The sequence below is a fragment of the Seriola aureovittata genome, chromosome 24, assembly GCF_021018895.1.
Source record: "Seriola aureovittata isolate HTS-2021-v1 ecotype China chromosome 24, ASM2101889v1, whole genome shotgun sequence".
Taxonomy (NCBI): domain Eukaryota; kingdom Metazoa; phylum Chordata; class Actinopteri; order Carangiformes; family Carangidae; genus Seriola; species Seriola aureovittata.
The window spans coordinates 11261371-11282354 of NC_079387.1; the positions used below are offsets into that span (position 1 = coordinate 11261371).

The 20984-nt window shown below is 43.7% G+C and overlaps 1 protein-coding gene across 3 annotated transcripts; it reads right to left on the reverse strand.

Moving 5' to 3' along the window:
- Window positions 1-5157: 5157 nt before the first annotated feature.
- Window positions 5158-20236, reverse strand: LOC130165420 (NACHT, LRR and PYD domains-containing protein 3-like). 3 transcript variants are annotated; one of them, XM_056370689.1, is made up of 11 exons: window positions 13569-15500; window positions 13375-13488; window positions 12654-12743; window positions 12449-12523; window positions 11997-12075; window positions 11626-11854; window positions 7679-9479; window positions 7395-7568; window positions 7130-7303; window positions 6789-6835; window positions 5158-6636 (listed from the first exon to the last, which is right to left on the reverse strand). In XM_056370689.1, exons 1-11 carry the CDS (start codon window positions 13655-13657, stop codon window positions 6080-6082), a joined length of 3429 nt encoding a protein of 1142 aa, XP_056226664.1. In that variant the 5' UTR covers window positions 13658-15500; the 3' UTR covers window positions 5158-6079. The 3 variants fall into 3 exon arrangements, 2 of the variants coding, with proteins under 2 accessions (XP_056226664.1, XP_056226665.1); XR_008826795.1 differs by having other exon boundaries at window positions 6535-6636; window positions 6789-6997; XM_056370690.1 differs by lacking the exons at window positions 7679-9479; window positions 11626-11854; window positions 11997-12075; ... (2 more) ...; window positions 13375-13488; window positions 13569-15500 and adding exons at window positions 17549-18917; window positions 19070-19298; window positions 19441-19519; window positions 19893-20006; window positions 20137-20236.
- Between the last annotated feature and the right edge of the window lie 748 nt (window positions 20237-20984).

Sequence of the window (20984 nt, forward strand, 5' to 3'; positions counted from 1 at the left end):
AATCTAATGACAGACCGTTCACCCACAGAGAAAGTCCCAGCTGTTCTCCAGCGGCTGTCCGGCAGAGCTCAGGCCGCATTTAGTGGTTCAGACGGCGGGAGAGCAGCGGCTCATCTCCGCCTCCTCCACAGGCTGATTGAGGCGGGAACAGCTGCCTCCTGTCATCAGCAAGTGGAGCTACACAGTAATAAGGAGTTTAATAATAACTGTTAACCACCGACCACCAACTAACTCTGTTTCTCCTCTTATTCCCCCGCTTCCATTGAAAACATCGAAACAACATGGCGGACATGTTTGTGTCTGTGTGATCGACATTGTAAAGTCTGTCTAAACTTTCCAGTTACAGCTCTGAAGAGTTACATTAAGATTATAACAAAATAACGACGATGAAACTAAAGTAAGTCTAGAGTCAGGTTTTCAATCAGGTAGCGACGGTGTTAACGACTAAAACATCAAACACGGATCACATTACCTTCAGAGGAGGAAATCATCTGCGTCACAAACAAACCTGAGAATGTGAAAGTGAAACTAAAATTGAACAAGGAAACGGGGGGAGAATGAATAGATACAGATAAGGAAACGTGGCGCGCGCACGCACACAAACACACACACACAAAAAAGTTTTAGTTATTTATTTGTTATTCATTATAAGTTAGAAATGAAAAATGATAGAGAGAGAGAGAGAGTGTGTTTGTTTGTATGTGTGTGTGTGTGTGTGTGTGTGTGTGTGTGTCTGTGTGTGTGTGTGTGTGAACACAACACACATCTCTGTCCTTTTGGTTCAGGTTAAGTGGTTGGCACACTTTGTTAATATTCCTCTTCCCTTCACTGTTTTACTAGCTCAACAAAGGCTGAATACTTGGTAGTTGTATTGATATTTATTCACATTCACATTCAGTCATACATACATACATACATATCTAAATTATGGCAAAAAAGGTGCAACACTGCCATCTATTGGCGCAGTGGTTGGTGTGGGAACTGCACAGAGAAAAGAGGACTTCACTGTGGTGAGATGTCCTCTTGCATGGTCTGGGATAATCTATGATTTTGGTTTCCGGTGTTCATGTTTTATATGTTGCTGTGTAATGTGCTCACTGATATTTGTGCTAAGTGTTTTTAGCACTTACTGTGATTTGTTAAGCCATACATACTTTTTGGAGACTCGTAATGATGCTAAACTATCTTAAAAGCTTTCCCTTGTTCCATGTGTTGTTCAGATTATCCTGAGACCGGTGATGCTGTGCTGTGTGCTGCGTTGCAGGTAATATGCTGTGCACTTTGTTATGTTGCCTTTCATGACATTTTATTGTATGTTTTGCCACCTGTTCAGCTAAAGGGTTAATATTTGTTCATCTAAATTTAGTGTATTTCTGTACTTACCTCATGGTAAATGTTGAAAGTGTTTTTAAAATCAATTTTATGTCACATAATGGATTATGTGGTGGGGGGGGTTGTACTTATGCTTGTGGAATAACAATATACACTATACGATCACACTGGAATGTCATTTTTGTTTTTATTTCATATGAAAAGATTTGTGTATTTTATTTTATTGTTTATTGAAATGCACAGAGAAAATAGGACTTTCCTGTGATTATCCTGAGACTGGTGATAGTTAGAGTGTATGCTGTGTTGCAGGAGGGAACTGTGTGTAATAAACATCCCATAATCCACCTGGTCATCCTCTGTGGTCTGTAGAAGCGACAGTAGTGTGGAGCAGCATTTCACTGAGCTGTGACCTGTCACACACACACACATATACATACATACATACTTTATCCATCCTGTAGGGATGAATAACTTCCACACTCACATACACCAGTGGGATGTTTTCCTATAATGGGTAAAGACTTGTTCAACCCACAGAGCTCCAGCCTCAGTTTGATTCATTTCTCAACATCCTCACACGTTTCTGATTTGAACAACAGATTTAGATCTGAAGGTGAAGTGAGAAGTAATTGTCGTTTCCCCCCCCCCCCCCCCCCCATTCTCAGTGTTTGTCGTTTCCTTTTAGTGTCTTCTTCGTTTTGACCTCTGAGTTGAACTCTCCCTATGGACATATTCAGATTTATTTCTCCTTTTTTTAAAGACCGACTTTTCATTAGAACCTGCTCTTTCATTTCCCTCCATCGCAGCAAAACCTGATTCACAACCCGTCCTCCCACGTCTATATAAAACAGACTCAATGTGTTTCCTAATATCAGATCTGATAGTTCCTCTGTGAGTCTCTGTCACTTCACATGACTCTGACTCTGACTCTGACTCTTCATTGATGGTGATGTGGCGCCCTCTGGTGATGAAAAGAGAAAGTGCACGTGTCAGATTGATGAACAGAGACGGCATCAAGTGTTTTGACAATGATGCTTTAATGTTGTTGTTATTAGAACACACTGATACCAAAAGTGATATCTTTAATACAAACATTCATGTGGATGGATGTTACAGTAACGGAGACTCACGAACTATCATGAACACTGCCCCCAGTGGTCTCTGTCAGTAATTACCACTCAAATATTTGCTGATTGAAATTATTAGTTATTTCCACCAATCGGAAGCGGTCGTTAGGCGGACCAGAGTCAGCCAACCAATCAGGTGTTTGTGCGCGGACGTTGGCTGACGTCTGCGCCGTGACACTGTGGGAGAAACAAATATGGAAAAACTCATGAAAACACAGAGTAAAACCAACATTTGAGCGGATTTCTCGTCACTTTGGTTTGTTAGCACCGTGAAAAAAAACATCATTAGTGGAGAAGTTTGTTGACTAGAATGAGACCGAGCAAAAAAAACAAAAGAAACGGAGCAGTTATTGTGGAGTGTGAGTGAGACGGTTGGACGCAGAACACACCTGCGGCGCAAAGGTAAGGCTAACGAGCTAACTGATTAGCTGCGTGCTTTAGCATTAGCATTAGCATTAGCATTAGCACTGTCTTTATGCGAAACCTTTTGACTTACTTCAGTTTTCAGTCGTTTTCATGCGTGTGTGTGTAAGAGTGTGTGTGTGTGTAAGAGTGTGTGTGTGTGTAAGAGTGAGTGTGTGTGTGTGTGTAAGAGTGTGTGTGTAAGTGTGTGTGTGTGTGTAAGTGTGTGTGTGTGTGTAAGTAAGTGTGTGTGTGTGTAAGTGTTTGTGTGTGTGTGTAAGTGTGTGTGTATGTGTGTGTGAGTGTGTGTGTGTGTGTGTGTGTGTGTGTGTGTGTGTGTGTGTGTGTGTAAGTGTGTAAGTGTGTAAGTGTGTGTGTGTGTGTGTGTGTGTGTGTGTGTGTGTGTGTGTGTTTTTAAATGTGTGACTAAATCACCTGCTTCTCAGTCACTTTGATTTGATTTAAGTGGAATTCCCCTCCTGTTTTTTGTGATGAATGAGCTTGTTTTATTTATAACTCTATACTTTAGGCTTCCTTATGTTGCAGTGTAGCTCCACATTGTCGAATTATTTTTGTATTTTTTTGGCTTGTTTGTTCATGTTTGAGTGGATTCACTGAATTGTACATTTTGCCCCGTTACTCCTTCAGTGAGACCGACATTGTGTCCTTCTAGCAAAACTCCCTCGCTGCTTGTCGACTGGAGACGAGCGTTTTATTTCGTGCATCGTAAATAAATGTATGTTGTGGTATAGCAGTTTGTGGTTCCGGTTTATTCTGGGTGCATGAAGTATTACCAGCTCACATTAATACTACAAATAATAAGTTGTTACATTAGTGGGGAAATAAGTCAAGCATGTCTCGATGTTTCAAAGTACATAAATACGTGAATAACCTCAAATAAAACCAAAGTACTGTAGTTGCAGTGAATGACATTTTTGTGGATGTCTTCAGTAATTGTGAAAAAAAAAAGTATGATAATCATGATGTAATTGTTATTATTATTATATTGTACAGAAAAATGACCCACCTTGACCCAACTTCAGGAGACGTTCTCCACTTCTAAACTCAGTGTGATTGTTGTGATGGGGGGGGGGGGGTTAACCTGCAGGGAGCTCTTTAGTCCTTTTTGTTGTTGAATCAAGTCGAGGTTTTAGCAAAAACTGAAATGAATTCATCATTTTTAGTCAAATTCATCCATGTGCTCCATGTATGTTGAGGAGGCGATTTGAGTAACTTCCTTCATGTGGGTGTAGATGTTAAAGGTTGTCAGTTTGTGGTTTCTTCAAATTGATTGAAGTGTAATGTATACGTGTACATTTCCCAGTTTGTGGTATAAATCCTATATATAAATAAACATTGTGACACCTTTATTTCAGAGGTGAAAAAACTGAATTATTGAAAGAAACAGTAAAGTTTCCATATATTCTTTATTGCTCAGTGAACCAGTTCCATCACAGCTGAAAACAACAGCATGGGGTGTTACTGAGAATAAATCACATAGCATTTACTGATGAACTTACAATATGGGGCAGTTGACTTCCTATTCCCTTCCCTTAGTTGAGCTCGATGTGTTTTTCATCCGCTGCACTAAGTTTCCTTGGCCGTCCACTGCGTCTACGATCCTCAACGTTGCCTGTTTCTTTGTGCTTCTTCAAAAGAGCTTGAACAGCACATCTTGAAACCCCAGTCTGCTTTGAAATCTTTGTCCGGGGGAGACCTCGCTGATGCAGTATAACTAGCTTGTGTCTTGTTGCTGTGCTCAGTCCTGTCACGGTGTGTGACCTGTGACATGAAACTGTCTTCCACAACCAGTGTTAAGCCTCCTACACAGCTGTTGTGTGTGGGTTTCCTCCAGGTGCTCCGGCTTCCTCCCGCAGTCCAAAGACATGCGCTTTAGATAACTGGCCTTTTCTAAAAGCTTCTCAGTCTTTCCTCTGGATGTTGGACTCTCTGACATGCTAATTATCAAACACACAACCTCTAAATGTCTCAACACTTTGAGGTTGAGAGAGATTTTGAGTTCTCAACTTTTAGTGTTGGACTTCAAGCTTCATTGAGTCACTGAGGATTAAAACCCATGACCTCTAACCTTTAGACAAGTCTTCAACAGCTTGAGAGACTGGGACAGAAACAAAAACCAGTTCTTCTCTTGGAGACTTCCAGTCTTTCCTCTAGATATTGGCTTTCAACATTAAAAATCTGTCTCAGGATTGAACCAACAACCTCAAAATTTCTAGAGTCATCAACCACCTCACGAGAGAGTCTCAGTTGTATTAAGATTCAGAGAAAGACCAAACACTGATATTCACTTTTATTGTGAAAAGAAAAGAACATCACGGCCAGAATCTTCACAAAGTGAAAGTCAACATTTTTCTCCTGTAATAATCGTCGCTTCTGTCTTTAAGTAGAGTTTAAGTAGAATTAAGTTTTAGTAGCGGAACTAAGGACCAGTATACTTCAAGCATGTTAATGATTAGTTAACTTAAAGTACAATATTTTTGAACAGCTGATTATACCAACTATACTTTAGTATTAATTAAATTGAAGTGTATTCAGTGAACTTTTATGTGTAAAATGAAACAACTTCAAGAGTACTTTATACACTTTAAGTATATGGCTGTTTGATTAGTGAGACTCAAGTGTACATTTGTTTGTGTTACAAGCAAATTCAAAATGTATCGTGGGTATACGAGATATAGATGCAATAGAACATGAATATATGTAATAGTACGCTGTTATAGTTTTGACACATTCCAACAGCAAACTTTATGGATAATAACCAATATACTTTATTATTACTTTGCTACACTACTTTGTACGTTATGTAATGTGCTCTTATACACTGCAGTAATACAAATTTGTTACCAGTCTACAAAAGGCAGACTTAGGCCATCACATGATCAATCACACGAGGAAAACCATGAGAAAGCACGCACAACAATGACAATCAGACACAGGAACAAAGGAAACTCTAGTACATATACAGGGTCTACTGACAGGGAAGGGCAGGGGCAGGTAGTAAGTGGGGACCAGGTGAGGATGATTGGACTGAAATGACAGGACATGTTAGTGATTTCACAATAAGACAGGAAGTACTAAATAAATGAAACTTAGTGATTCGTTATGCTCAGTGTATCGTTACAAAGATAATTTTCGGACGGACTTGTAGAGACTGAACTATCTGTTCAACAATTAGAACGTTTCTCTCTCTGCTACATTCAACACAGAGACAATGAGGAACCAGGCAAGCACAAGGGCCAGAACCCAAACCCAGGATACAGAGGTTCAGTGAAGGTGGTGTTGAAGGTGTGGAGGTGGATCAGTTTGTTAGAGGAGACTCTGTAGAAGGACAGAGAGCCAGCAGGACAGTCCACATACACTGCTACTCTGTTAGAGGAGGGGGAGGAGGAGGAGGAGGAGGAGGAGGAGGAGATATATGTTTCTCTGTCATTGTGACAGACAGAGTAACCAAGAGTATCAGAGCAGTTCAGATTCCAGGAGTGATTGTTCCATCCAAACACAGAATCTTTCATATTTCCTCTCCTGCTGATTCCTCTGTAACTCACTGATATCTCAACATGTCCGCTCCACTTGACCTCCCAGTAACAGCGACCAGTCAGACCATTTGAACAGAGCAGCTGAGGTCGAAGGTCAAATCTGTCTGGATGATCAGGATATGACTGATCCTCCTCCACATGTTTCACCTTCCTGTTGTTGTCAGACAGTTTGATCTCTCTGTTCACTGTGTTTGTGTCGATTGTGAGTTCACAGGAATCTGATGGAGAGAACAAGACACAGCTGCAGTTATTGATCATCTGATCAGTTATTGACAGTTTGATGATGACTCCTGACATCAGTGATGTGACAGTTTGAAGACGGTTGAATGTGCTGCTTTGTTTTCATCAATCACATTAAAAACACACTTACACTTCTTCAGACCTGGTGTCAACCATCGGACTCCATCAGGCTCCGCCCTGAAAGGAGGAGGGGGGTCAGACCAGCACGTTCTCTGTCAGCATGCACACATGGACATTACATGGCTCTCATACACAGACTGTTTGATGACTGTGTTCAGATGGAGGCTTGTGTCTATGGATGTACGTTGACCACAGAGAAACAGGAAGTGGAGTCTTCATCTTTAAATATACAGAGTAGGGAGGAGACATGGAGAAGATACTTCATCACCTTGTCTAATAGTAAAGTCTGCACCTGCATAAAGTCCCTCCTCTATCAGACAGTGTGTGTGTCTGCAGCAGGCCTCTACATACCTGAGAGTGTCCAGTCTCCAGTCTGGATCCTCCAGTCCAGCAGACAGAAGCTTCAGTTCTGAGTCTCCTGGATGATTGTAGCTCAGGTCCAGCTCTCTCAGGTGGGAGGGGTTGGAGCTCAGAGCTGAGGCCAGAGAAGCACAGCCTTCCTCTGTGACCTGACATCCTGACAGACTGAACACACAAAACAACACACAGGAACCCTCTGTCAACACCTGCTGCTCTGTTAAACTGTCATCAGATAAACAGGTTGATGGATCCTGACCTGAGAGTCTCCAGTGTACAGAGTGGACTCTCCAGTCCAGCAGACAACAGCTTCACTCCCGAGTCCCGCAGGTCGTTGTTACTCAGGTCCAGGTGTCTCAGACTAGAGGACTGGGAGCTGAGGACTGAGGACAGAGCTTCACAGCTTCTCTCTGAGAGGTTACAGCCACTCAGTCTGAAGAAATGATCATGAGGAATTAAAGAAAGGAAGTTATTTTCTCTCCTGTTGAAAAGACAGAAGTGTCTTTATATAATGATGAATAAATCAACTCTCTCTACACTTACACAGCTTTGTTAGAGGCTTTGATCAGTGGCAGCAGCTTCAGAAGAGCCTCCTCTGAAGCAGAGTATTTCTTCAGGTCAAACACGTCCAGATGTTCTTCTGAGGACAGTAAGATGAAGACCAGAGCTGACCATTGAGCAGGAGACAGTTCATCTGTGGAGAGACTTCCTGATCTCAGGGACTGTTGGATCTGCTCCACTAGAGAACGATCGTTCAGTTCATTCAGACAGTGGAACAGGTTGATGCTTTTCTCTGCAGAGGGAGTCTCTTCGATCTTCTTCTTGATGTACTGGACTGTTTCCTGATTGGTCTGTGAGTCAATTCCTGTCTGTGACATCAGACCTCGTAGGAGAGTCCGATTGGTCTGCAGCGAAAGACCCAGGAGGAAGCGGAGGAACAAGTCCAGGTGTCCGTCTGGACTCTGTAAGGCCTCGTCCACAGCTCTCTGGTAGAAATTTGTCTCTGCAGATTTGTCTTGTTTTGGTTCAGACTTCTTGGAGGTTGATTGTTCTTCTGACATTAGATTGAGTCCAGACTTGATGAAGGTCAGATGGACATGAAGAGCAGCCAGAAACTCCTGAACACTCAGATGGACGAAGCAGAACACCTTGTCCTGGTACAGGCCTCTCTCCTCTTTAAAGATCTGTGTGAACACTCCCGAGTTCACTGAGGCTGCTCTGATATCGATGCCACACTCTGTCAGGTCTGATTCATAGAAGATCAGGTTTCCTTTCTGCAGCTGCTCAAACGCCAGTTTTCCCAGAGACTCAATCATCTTCCTGCTCTCTGGACTCCAGTGTGGATCCGTCTCAGATCCTCCATCATACTTGACCTTCTTCAGTTTGGTCTGAACCACCAGGAAGTGGATGTACATCTCAGTCAGGGTCTTGGGCAGCTCTCCTCTCCTTCTGGTTTTCAACACCTCCTCCAGAACTGTAGCAGTGATCCAGCAGAAGACCGGGATGTGGCACATGATGTGGAGGCTTCGTGACGTCTTGATGTGGGAGATGATCCTGCTGGCCTGCTCCTCCTCTCTGAACCTCTTCCTGAAGTACTCCTCCTTCTGTGGGTCGGTGAACCCTCTGACCTCTGTCACCATGTCGACACACTGAGGAGGGATCTGATTGGCTGCTGCAGGTCGTGTGGTTATCCAGAGGCCAGCAGAGGGAAGCAGCTTCCCCCTGATGAGGTTTGTCAGCAGCACGTCCACTGAGGTGGACTCTGTAACATCGGTCAGGATCTCAGTGTTGTGGAAGTCCAGAGGAAGTCTACACTCATCCAGACCGTCAAAGATGAACACGACCTGGAACCGATCGAACCTGCAGATTCCTGCTTCTTTGGTTTCAGTAAAGAAGTGATGAACAAGTTCCACCAAGCTGAACTTTCTCTCTTTCAGCACGTTCAGCTCTCTGAAGGTGAATGGAAATGTGAACTGTATGTCCTGGTTGGCTTTGTCTTCGGCCCAGTCCAGAGTGAACTTCTGTGTTAAGACTGTTTTCCCGATGCCAGCCACTCCCTTTGTCATCACCGTTCTGATTGGTCCGTCTCTTCCGGGTGAGGCTTTAAAGATGTCTTCTTGTCTGATGGTTGTTTCTGGTCTGACTGGTTTCCTGGATGTTGTTTCAATCTGTCTGACCTCATGTTGATCATTGACCTCTCCAGTCCCTCCCTCTGTGATGTAGAGCTCTGTGTAGATCTGGTTCAGAAGGGTTGGGTTTCCTGCTTTAGAGATCCCCTCAAACACACACTGGAACTTCTTCTTCAGGTTAGATTTGAGTCTAGGTTGGCACATAGCAGGAGATTCTGGACGGACACAAAAGTATATTTTCTGAAAGTAGCTGTATCTAACTTGTTCACCAACAAGAGAATGGAGTATGACTCTAAACAAATTCACACTGTGAGCAAATCCTCACCGCCCCCTCGCCCCTCCCATCCTGTTTGCTGAAACCATGACATGAACAACAGATGCCTTGTTGTGACAAACTTTGCAGGGCAGCAACTGGTTTAAACCTAAAATCAGATGAATAACAAACAGCATTGCAACAACACAATGACCAGTAAAGAAGGTTTACATCTTAGGATTCATAGCACATAATTTATAATTATTCCAAATATTGTTTGTAGTGGCTGCCTCGACTTGTTCATACAGTCATGGCCAAAAATATTGGCACCTGTGCACTTCTTTTAGACAATGCACAAGTTCTCCCCGTAAATTGTTTAAATTAAAAATGCTTTGCTATTCACATGTTTATTTCTTTTGTTTGCACTGGAACAACACAAATTATTTGACATAATTCTACACAGAACTCCAAAAATGGACTGGACAAAATGATTGGCACATTTTCAAAATTGTAAGAAATAATAGGATTTCAAGCATGTGATGCTCCTTTAATTTGTATTTAAACTCATCTATGGCAAGTAACAGGTGCCAGCAATATAGAAATCACACTGGCAACCAGTTTAAATGGAGAAAAGTTGACTCAACCTTTGTGTTATGTGTCTGTGTGTACCACACTGAGCATGGAGAAAAGAAAGAGCAAAGAATTGTCTGAGGATTTGAGAACCAAAATTGTGGAAAAGCATGGACAATTCAAGGCTACAAGTCCATCTCTAGAGATCTTAATGTTCCTGTGTCTACTGTGCGCAATGTCATCAAGAAGTTTACAACCCATGGCACTGCAGCTAACCTCCCTGGATGTGGATGGAAGAGGAAAATTGATGAAAGATTGCAATGAAGGATTGTTTGAATGGTGGATAAAGAACCTAGATCAACTTCCAAAGAAATTCAAACTGACCTGCAGACACAGGGTACAACAGTGTCAGCTCGCACTATCTGTCACCATCTGAATGAAATGGGATGCTATGGTAGGAGACCCAGGAGAACCCCTCTGCTGACAAAGAGACATAAAAAAACCCAGACTGGAGTTTGCCAAAACCTGAGGAAGCCTAAATCCTTCTGGGAGAACGTCCTGTGGACAGATGAGACCAAAATAGAGCTTTTTGGTAAAGCACATCATTGTTCTGTTTACAGAAAACGAAATGAGATCTTCAAAGCAAAGAACACGGTCCCTACGGTCAAGCATGGTGGAGGTTCACAGATGTTTTGGGGTTGCTTTGCTGCTTCTGGCACTGGGTGCCTTGACTGTGTGCATGGCATCATGGAATCTGAAGACTACCAAAGAATTTTGGAGCGCAATGTAGGACCCAGTGTCAGAAAGCTGGGTCTCCATCAGAGGTCATGGGTCTTCCAGCAGGACAATGACCCAGACCATACTTCAAAAAGCACCCAAAAATGGTTTAAGACAAAGCGCTGGAGAGTTCTGAAGTGGCCAGCAATGAGTCCAGATCTAAATCCCATAGAACACCTGTGCAGAGATCTCAAAACAGCAGTTGGGAGAAGGCACCCATCAAATCTGAGCAACCTGGAGCAGTTGACAAAAGAAGAGTGGCCCAAAATACCAGTAGAGAGGTTTCATAAATTCATTCATGGTTACAGGAAGCGATTGATTTCAGTAATTTTTTCCAAAGTGTGTTCTACCAAATATGAAGTTGAGGGTGTCAATAATTTTGTCCAGTCCATTTTTGGAGTTCTGTTTAGAATGATGTCAGATTTGGCTTTTCTCTCTGCTTTTTTGTGTTGTTCCAATGCAAACAAAAGAAATAAACATGTGAATACAAAAGCATTTTTAATTGCAACAATTTTCTGGGAGAAATGCTGCATTATCTGAAAGAAGTGCAGGGGTGCCAATATTTTTGGCCATGACTGTATGTATTTTTAGAGATAGAGAGAGCAAATGTTACCACTTAAGGTAAGTTTAGTGTCACAACATGAAGGCAATGCGGATGCTGCATGTAAAACACTGATCATGATGAGGCAAAGCCTGTGCTGTGTTTATTTTTAAATGTCTCATTTCTCCATCATGTTGAGCCTTTAGAGAAATCCTCTTACTGCTCTGCAGACAGTCAGCCAGCTCCTCCTGCTTCATTCTCCTCAGGAAGTTCACTGTGATCTTCAAAAACGCCTTTCTGCTGCTCCTCCTCTGCTCTTCGTCCTCAGCGTCCAACACCTCCTCATCCTCCCTCCGACTCCCTGAGCATTCTGGGTAATCTGGACTCAGAAGCTTGTGCATCTTCTTCAGCTCGTTCTTGACAAAAGCGACCGTGTTCTCCTCCAGCAGCTGGAACAGAAAACTATATGAATGACAGCATCAAACATCAGATCCATGTTGGACAGACTGACAGTCCACTGGTCTGAAAGTGCAGCACGGAGATTATTGTGAACACAACAGATGGAACAGTAGTTGTTGTACATGTACAGACCATAAATATGGAGTCCAGCTGTGTTTGATGCTGCTGGGCAGACTGAGACCTGGGAACCTCTGAGCTCTCCTGGTCCACTCTGTGGAGGAATCATGAAGAATGAGCTCACATTATGTCTGTCCACACAGACACAGACACAAGCTAAAGGTCCACGAAGTCACGTTTGGATGTGACAGCCAATCGGACGACTCCCTGTAGCGGTAAAGGTTTACTAGTCCTGCTGATCCCACTGAGAATCAACAGCTCGGTCTGCAGCTGTTTGTAGCTTTCAGCTCAGTGTTTGCTTTAGTCCCAACAGCTCTCACCAAGCCTCCACTGTTTTACCTCCACCTTCCAGCGAGGACGTTCACAACAGACACAAACACTTTGATTTCAGACCGGGTCCGACAACACGTCGTACAAACTGGTTCTTTTCTACAATAACCTGAGTCTCACTGTCAGTTACAGCTTACATCTGATCAGCTGATGGACGTCGCCCTTTAAAGCCAATGAACCTGCCCATAGACCCGTCGCTCTGCTGCTGGATCCTGAAACAAAAACAGAACTGATAAATGTGCATGTTGAATAAAAACTGATGAAAAATATCTTCAATTGCTTCTTGAACACAACAACTGAATTTAAGTGAGAAATGTCTTTCTGTCAGATTTAAATTCTGACCTTCTTGATCTTCTGACTTGAAGAGGACGATCCATGGACCCGTCACTCTTCATGGACACACAGCTGGATCCAGGTTCTTCCAGTTTCCTCCTGAAAGACACAGGATTTAATCTGAAGTGCTTCCAGAACACAGTCCAACAGTCTATTGTGGATACAGTTAAGAAACCAGGATAAGTGTGTTTTTTCACCACTGAACAGAAAACCTGTTGAACATGCAGTTCAGTGGATCAATGTGAAAACAACATGAAAACAGAGTCATGAGAAATGGTTCATGCACATGTAGCTGACAGCTGATCCAGCTGAGCCGCTGTCAGAGGAGATGAAGGTTCAGAAAGAAGGACGTCTCATTTCTCTAAAACCATGTCTCCTCGTCTCCTTGTCTCCTCACATCTTTTCCTTCATCATCTCTCATGTCTTCAGTCGGAGGGACGAAGACGCAGGGAAGAGATGCGAGAGGGAAACGAGGATTTAAGGGAATTGAGATGAACCACGTTTTATACTCAGTCGTCTGACAACAGGAACAGAGGGTTCAACAGTCAGACTGTGTGTGGAGGAAATGTTAAATTGAGGTCTGCAGTTAAAGACTGGTTATACTGCACAGCTTTCAGATATGAGAATATAAACATGAAGAAGAACGGTGCTGCAAATAAACACATTAATAAACCTCTGGATACACAGCTATTTAAACTACAGCAATATTATCATGTTAGTTACAGCCCACCTCTTTGCAACAGGTCCAGGTCCAGGTCCATGTCTACGTCTACGTCTACGTCCAGGTCCAGGTCCAGGTCCAGGTCCCGGTCCAGGTCCAGCAGAGTGTGGTGTGTCTCTAACCCTAACACACACAGAGCTTTGAGTGTGAATAATGATGGAGCAGTGATGTGAGTCATGGACAGTTAGAGATCCTCATCTCACCTCTGAGCTCTGGTCTTTCTCTCATGTTCCCCACACAGAGTGGTTTTAGAGGGAGGGGCTCCCTCCTCTCTGTCCTCACACTGATCCATGCTGCCGAGTTCACATCCACATCAGCTCACACACACTTTCTACCTTCATGTGGAGAGAAACACACATCATTCATCTGCACATCGACTCAAATGTACATCATTTCTCCAGCTGCTCCTCCACTGATTGGCTCTTCTTCTCTGTTTCATATCAGCGTGAGGCAGAGGAAGCTGCCGTCAGCTGCTGCACTTCTACCATCCGTCCACTAGATGGCGTCATGGAGCTGCAGTGACGTGATTCACAACTACAGAAATCAGCAGAAAGAGGCTGATGGGAGGTGAGACAGTCTCTTTACTCACAGGTCTGTCAACAAAACTCACATATCCCACCCAGAAATATTATGATCTAATTAAGATTCAGAGAAATCCCTCAGACAGAAATATTAATTAATTAATCAGTGGAAACTGAACAGTGCAGTGCAACAGGCCTGTAAACCAATAGAAATCAAGAACTTAGAACCAGTTTACAAGTAAGTTTACATTGTGATGAACATTAAAATGCTCCTGACATGTTAACACATCTGGAATAATACAATAATAACATAGAATAATATAACACAAGTAATGCTTTGGATGCAAGATTATAACTTGTAAAGGAGAATTTCTAAATTGCCTTATTTCTCCATTAAGCGTCTGAACACTTTATCCTCCCTCAGAGAATCTGCAGCTGTCTCGGGGCCCCTTTCAGTCGGGCCCCTGACCTATTAAACAAGTTGTCCAATAGTTAAATCTGAACCCGCATAAAGTACCGGCAGCAAACCAGCAACCAAAACAACAACAGAGACATAGATAGGTGTCGCTTCGATAAAAATACCAGACATGTTTTGTCGGACAGCTTTTCTCTTTGTGTTCAGTCACAGATATAATCACCTACCGGAACAGCAGAAATGCTTTATCGTCGGAGGATTTATGGAGATGTATTATCAAATTGATTATGTAGAGTTTTTCCTAATAGTTCTCATTTTGCAATAAATACATTTTAAAAAATCCTTATTGAGAGAAAAAGGCTCCACTACAAGTGAAAATCCTTCTTAATCATTTTACCAGAGTAAAAGTCCACAAGTGTTATTAGTCAAATATAGTTAAAGCATCAAGTATCATGCAGAATGGACTCTGTCGTTATTATATCATCATATTGTCTGAAAAGTAACTGTAGCTGTGAAATGAATGTAGTACAAGTATAAAGAAGCAGAACATGGATATACTCTAGTAAAGTACAATTAAGATTGTAATTCAGTAAAGTACTGGAGTAAATGTACTTAGTTACTGTCACAATCAGACACACCCCTCCAAATAACTTGAAGAGACAGCTCCAAAATAAATGACTGACAGTCTCAATAAAGTTCACAATAAGATCAAATCTTAATTCAAAGGAAATCTCTTTCATGACGTCACCGATCACGTTTAAATTCAAATGTTCATAAAGATGAAGTTCCTGTTGGAGGAGCGGCAGGTTTGTGACGCAGTTATCTTCCTGAATACGGCCATGATTACTTGTTTAATAACAACAGCAGCTGTCTGCCCCTCAGCCCGCCACACTGAGTCCACATCAGTCCACATCTGTCCACATCTGTCCTACAGTGTGAATCTAATGACAGACCGTTCACCCACAGAGAAAGTCCCAGCTGTTCTCCAGCGGCTGTCCGGCAGAGCTCAGGCCGCATTTAGTGGTTCAGACGGCGGGAGAGCAGCGGCTCATCTCCGCCTCCTCCACAGGCTGATTCAGGCGGGAACTTTCCAGTTACAGCTCTGAAGAGTTACATTAAGATTATAATAAAATAACGACGATGAAACTAAAGTAAGTCTAGAGTCAGGTTTTCAATCAGGTAGCGACGGTCAAACACGGATCACATTACCTTCAGAGGAGGAAATCATCTGCGTCACAAACAAACCTGAAAATGTGAAAGTGAAACTAAAATTGAACAAGGAAACGTGGCGCGCGCGCGCAAAAAAGTTCTAGTTATTTATTTGTTATTCATTATAAGTTAGAGATGAAAAATGATAGAGAGAGAGAGAGAGAGAGAGAGTGTGTGTGTGTGTGTGTGTGTGTGTGTGTGTGTGTGTGTGAGAGACTAAATCACCTGCTTCTCAGTCACTTTGATTTGATTTAAGTGGAATTCCCCTCATGTGTTTTGTGGTGAATGAGCTTGTTTTATTTCTAACTCTATACTTTAGGCTTCCTTATGTTGCAGCAGTGTTTCCTCTAGGATTTTTTTCAGCAGTGGGGGGGGGCATGCTATGGGGGGGGGGGGGGCTCAACTCTCTCCTGCACCTTCACCCAGCTCTCCTTCACTTTGTTTAACAGCTCCTCCCTGTCTCTAATGTCACTTGTCTAATAAGATTACATTAAAAGTGTGAGTGACGTAACGCTGACAGCGTTATATAGTTTACACTCACATCACATCTGATCACAAGTGTCAACATTAAAACACTATTTTTTACCGAGTCAGTAACAGGCTTATGATGCTACCTGACTAGCGTCTTCTTCTTCTTAGAGAAGCATCTGAACAAGCAGTCAGCAGTTAAAACTTAATGACGTGTAGATATGAGCTTAACGCTATCGATTAGTTTACCCAAGTTAGCGTCACTGAGTTGGATAATAAGTCGACCTTAATCCTCACGACTACACTTCTCTGACTCTCACCTGGTGCCTGACGTGACGTCACTTTCAAGGCTGCGCTCTCGCGAGTAATTAACTCCAATAGGATCCCCCAACCACCCCCCCACTCCCTCCCTCCCCTCCCCCCGCTGTTGCGCTCATCATCACACAGGCTGTGAAGGTGGAGAGATGTGGTGGTGGTGGTGCATTTGCGACAATTAAAAAATAAAAAATAAAAAAATAAAAGAAATTTGAAGGCGTGGCGGCTATGATTTAGCAGTGGCGGGCCACCACTGCTAAATGAATGTAGAGGAAACACTGTGCAGTGTAGCTCCACATTAGTGAATTATTTTTGTATTTTTTTGGCTTGTTTGTTCATGTTTGAGTGGATTCACTGAATTGTACATTTTGCCCCGTTACTCCTTCAGTGAGACCGACATTGTGTCCTTCTAGCAAAACTCCCTCGCTGCTTGTCGACTGGAGACGAGCCTTTTATGTCGTGCATCGTAAATAAATGTATGTTGTGGTATAGCAGTTTGTGGTTCCGGTTTATTCTGGGTGCATGAAGTATTACCAGCTCACATTAATACTACAAATAATAAGTTGGTACATTAGTGGGGAAATAAGTCAAGCATGTCTCGATGTTTCAAAGTACATAAATAACCTCAAATAAAACCAAAGTACTGTAGTTGCAGTGAATTACATTTTTGTGGATGTCTTCAGTAATTGTGAAAATGGTTTTAAAAAAAAAAAAAAGTATGATCATCACGATGTAATTGTTATTATTATATTGTACAGAAAAATGACCCACCTTGACCGAACTTCAGGAGACGTTCTCCACTTCTAAACTCAAAGTGTGATTGTTGTGATGGGGGGGGGGGGGGGGTGTTAACCTGCAGGGAACTCTCTAGTCCTTTTTGTTGTTGAATCAAGTTGAGGTTTTAGCAAAAACTGAAATGGATTCGTCCTTTTTAGTCAAATTCATCCATGTGCTCCATGTATGTTGAGGAGGCGATTTGAGTAACTCCCTTCACGTGGGTGTAGATGTTAAAGGTTGTCAGTTTGTGGTTTCTTCGAATTGATTGAAGTGTAACGTATACGTGTACATTTCCCAGTTTGTGGTATAAATCCTAAACATTGTGACACCTTTATTTCAGAGGTGAAAAAACTGAATTATTGAAAGAAACAGTAAAGTTTGGAGGAATTAAAGAAGAAAGGAAGTTATTTTCTCTCCTGTTGAAAAGACAGAAGTGTCTTTATATAATGATGAATAAATCAACTCTCTCTACACTTACACAGCTTTGTTGGAGGCTTTGACCACTGGCAGCAGCTTCAGAAGAGCCTCCTCTGAAGCAGAGTATTTCTTCAGGTCAAACACGTCCAGATCTTCTTCTGATGACAGTAAGATGAAGACCAGAGCTGACCATTGAGCAGGAGACAGTTCATCTGTGGAGAGACGTCCTGATCTCAGGGACTGTTGGATCTGCTCCACTAGAGAACGATCATTCAGTTCATTCAGACAGTGGAACAGGTTGATGCTTTTCTCTGCAGAGGGAGTCTCTTCAATCTTCTCCTTGATGTACTGGACTGTTTCCTGATTGGTCTTTGAGCCACTTCCTGTCTGTGTCATCAGACCTCGTAGGAGAGTCCGATTGGTCTGCAGCGAAAGACCCAGGAGGAAGCGGAGGAACAAGTCCAGGCGTCCGTCTGGACTCTGTAAGTGGATGTACATCTCAGTCAGGGTCTTGGGCAGCTCTCCTTTCCTTCTGGTTTCCAACACCTCCTCCAGAACTGTAGCGGTGATCCAGCAGAAGACCGGGATGTGGCACATGATGTGGAGGCTTCGTGATGTCTTGATGTGGGAGATGATGCTGCTGGCCTGCTCCTCATCTCTGAACCTCTTCCTGAAGTACTCCTCCTTCTGTGGGTCATTGAACCCTCTGACCTCTGTCACCACGTCAACACACTCAGGAGGGATCTGATTGGCCGCTGCAGGTCGTGTGGTTATCCAGAGGCGAGCAGAGGGAAGCAGTTTCCCCCTGATGAGGTTTGTCAGCAGAACGTCCACTGAGGTGGACTCTGTAACATCGGTCAGGATCTCAGTGTTGTGGAAGTCCAGAGGAAGTCTACACTCATCCAGACCGTCAAAGATGAACACGACCTGGAACCGATCGAACCTGCAGATTCCTGCTTCTTTGGTTTCAGTAAAGAAGTGATGAACAAGTTCCACCAAGCTGAACTTTCTCTCTTTCAGCACGTTCAGCTCTCTGAAGGTGAATGGAAATGTGAACTGTATGTCCTGGTTGGCTTTGTCTTCGGCCCAGTCCAGAGTGAACTTCTGTGTTAAGACTGTTTTCCCGATGCCAGCCACTCCCTTTGTCATCACCGTTCTGATTGGTCCGTCTCTTCCGGGTGAGGCTTTAAAGATGTCTTCTTGTCTGATGGTTGTTTCTGGTCTGTCTGGTTTCCTGGATGTTGTTTCAATCTGTCTGACCTCATGTTGATCATTGACCTCTCCAGTCCCTCCCTCTGTGATGTAGAGCTCTGTGTAGATCTGGTTCAGAAGGGTTGGGTTTCCTGCTTTAGCGATCCCCTCAAACACAAACTGGAACTTCTTCTTCAGGTTAGATTTGAGTTTACGTCGATAAACTGCAGCAAAATGTCCTGAATGAACAAACAAGAAACAAGATCAATGAGAAAATACAACATTTAATTCCCCTAAAGAATGACTCTATGACCATGTTTCCCTCCATGTGTTGATGTTAGTAAATGTCTCATTTCTCCATCATGTTGAATCTTTAGAGAAATCCTCTTACTGCTCTGCAGACAGTCAGCCAGCTCCTCCTGCTTCATTCTCCTCAGGAAGTTCACTGTGATCTTCACAAACGCCTCTCTGCTGCTCCTCCTCTGCTCTTCGTCCTCACCGCCCAACAGCTCCTCATCCTCCCTCCGACTCCCTGAGCATTCTGGGTAATCTGGACTCAGAAGCTTGTGCATTTTCTTCAGCTCGTTCTTGACAAAAGCGACCGTGTTCTCCTCCAGCAGCTGGAACAGAAAACTATATGAATGACAGCATCAAACATCAGATCCATGTTGGACAGACTGACAGTCCACTGGTCTGAAAGTGCAGCACGGAGATTATTGTGAACACAACAGATGGAACAGTAGTTGTTGTACATGTACAGACCATAAATATGGAGTCCAGCTGTGTTTGATGCTGCTGGGCAGACTGAGACCTGGGAACCTCTGAGCTCTCCTGGTCCACTCTGTGGAGGAATCATGAAGAATGAGCTCACATTACGTCTGTCCACACAGAGACGGACACAAGCTAAAGGTCCACGAAGTCACTTTTGGACGTGACAGCCAATCGGACGACTCCCTGCGGCGGTAAAGGTTTACCAGTCCTGCTGATCCCACTGAGAATCAACAGCTCGGTCTGCAGCTGTTTGTAGCTTTCAGCTCAGCGTTTGCTTTAGTCCCAACAGCTCTCACCAAGCCTCCACTGTTTTACCTCCACCTTCCAGTGAGGACGTTCACAACAGACACAAACACTTTGATTTCAGACCGGGTCCGACAACACGTCGTACAAACTAGTTCTTTTCTGCAATAACCTGAGTCTCACTGTCAGTTACAGCTTACATCTGATCAGCTGATGGACGTCGCCCTTTAAAGTCAATGATCCTGCCCATAGACCCGTCGCTCTTTAAAGACAGACAGCTGGGTTCAGGAGAGTCTGGTCTCTGCTGCTGGATCCTGAAACGAAAACAGAACTGATAAATGTGCATGTTGAATAAAAACTGATGAAAAATATCTTCAATCTTTAAATAAACACAACAAATGACTTTTAGTGAGAAATGTCTTTCTGACTGTTTTAAATTCTGACCTTCCATCAACAGATTGTCTGAAATTAACAGGAAATTCCATGGACTGGTCACTCTTCATGGACACACAGCTGGACCCAGGTCCAGGTCCAGGTCCAGGTCCACGTCTATGTGTACGTCTATGTCCAGGTCCCGGTCCAGGTCCAGGTCCAGGTCCAGGTCCACGTCTATGTCTACGTCTACGTCTACGTCCAGGTCCCGGTCCAGGTCCCGGTCCAGGTCCACGTCTACGTCCAGGTCCAGGTCCAGGTCCATGTCTATGTCTACATCTATGTTTACGTCCAGGTCCCGGTCCAGGTCCAGGTCCAGGTCCAGGTCCAGGTCCACGTCTAGGTCCATGTCTATGTCTACGTCCAGGTCCCGGTCCAGGTCCAGGTCCCGGTCCATGTCCAGGTCCAGGTCCAGGTCCACGTCTATGTCTACGTCCAGGTCCCGGTCCAGGTCCAGGTCTACGTCCAGGTCCACGTCTATGTCTACGTCTACGTCCAGGTCCCGGTCCAGGTCCAGGTCCAGGTCCATGTCTAGGTCCATGTCTATGTCTATGTCTACGTCTACGTCTACGTCCAGGTCCCGGTCCAGGTCCAGGTCCATGTCCAGGTCCACGTCTATGTCTACGTCCAGGTCCCGGTCCAGGTCCAGGTCTACGTCCAGGTCCAGGTCCACGTCTATGTCTACGTCTACGTCCAGGTCTATGTCCAGGTCCAGGTCCAGGTCCAGGTCCACGTCTATGTCCAGGTCCAGGTCCAGGTCCATGTCTATGTCCAGGTCCAGGTCCCGGTCCAGGTCCAGCAGAGTGTGGTGTGTCTCTAACCCTAACACACACAGAGCTTTGAGTGTGAATAATGATGGA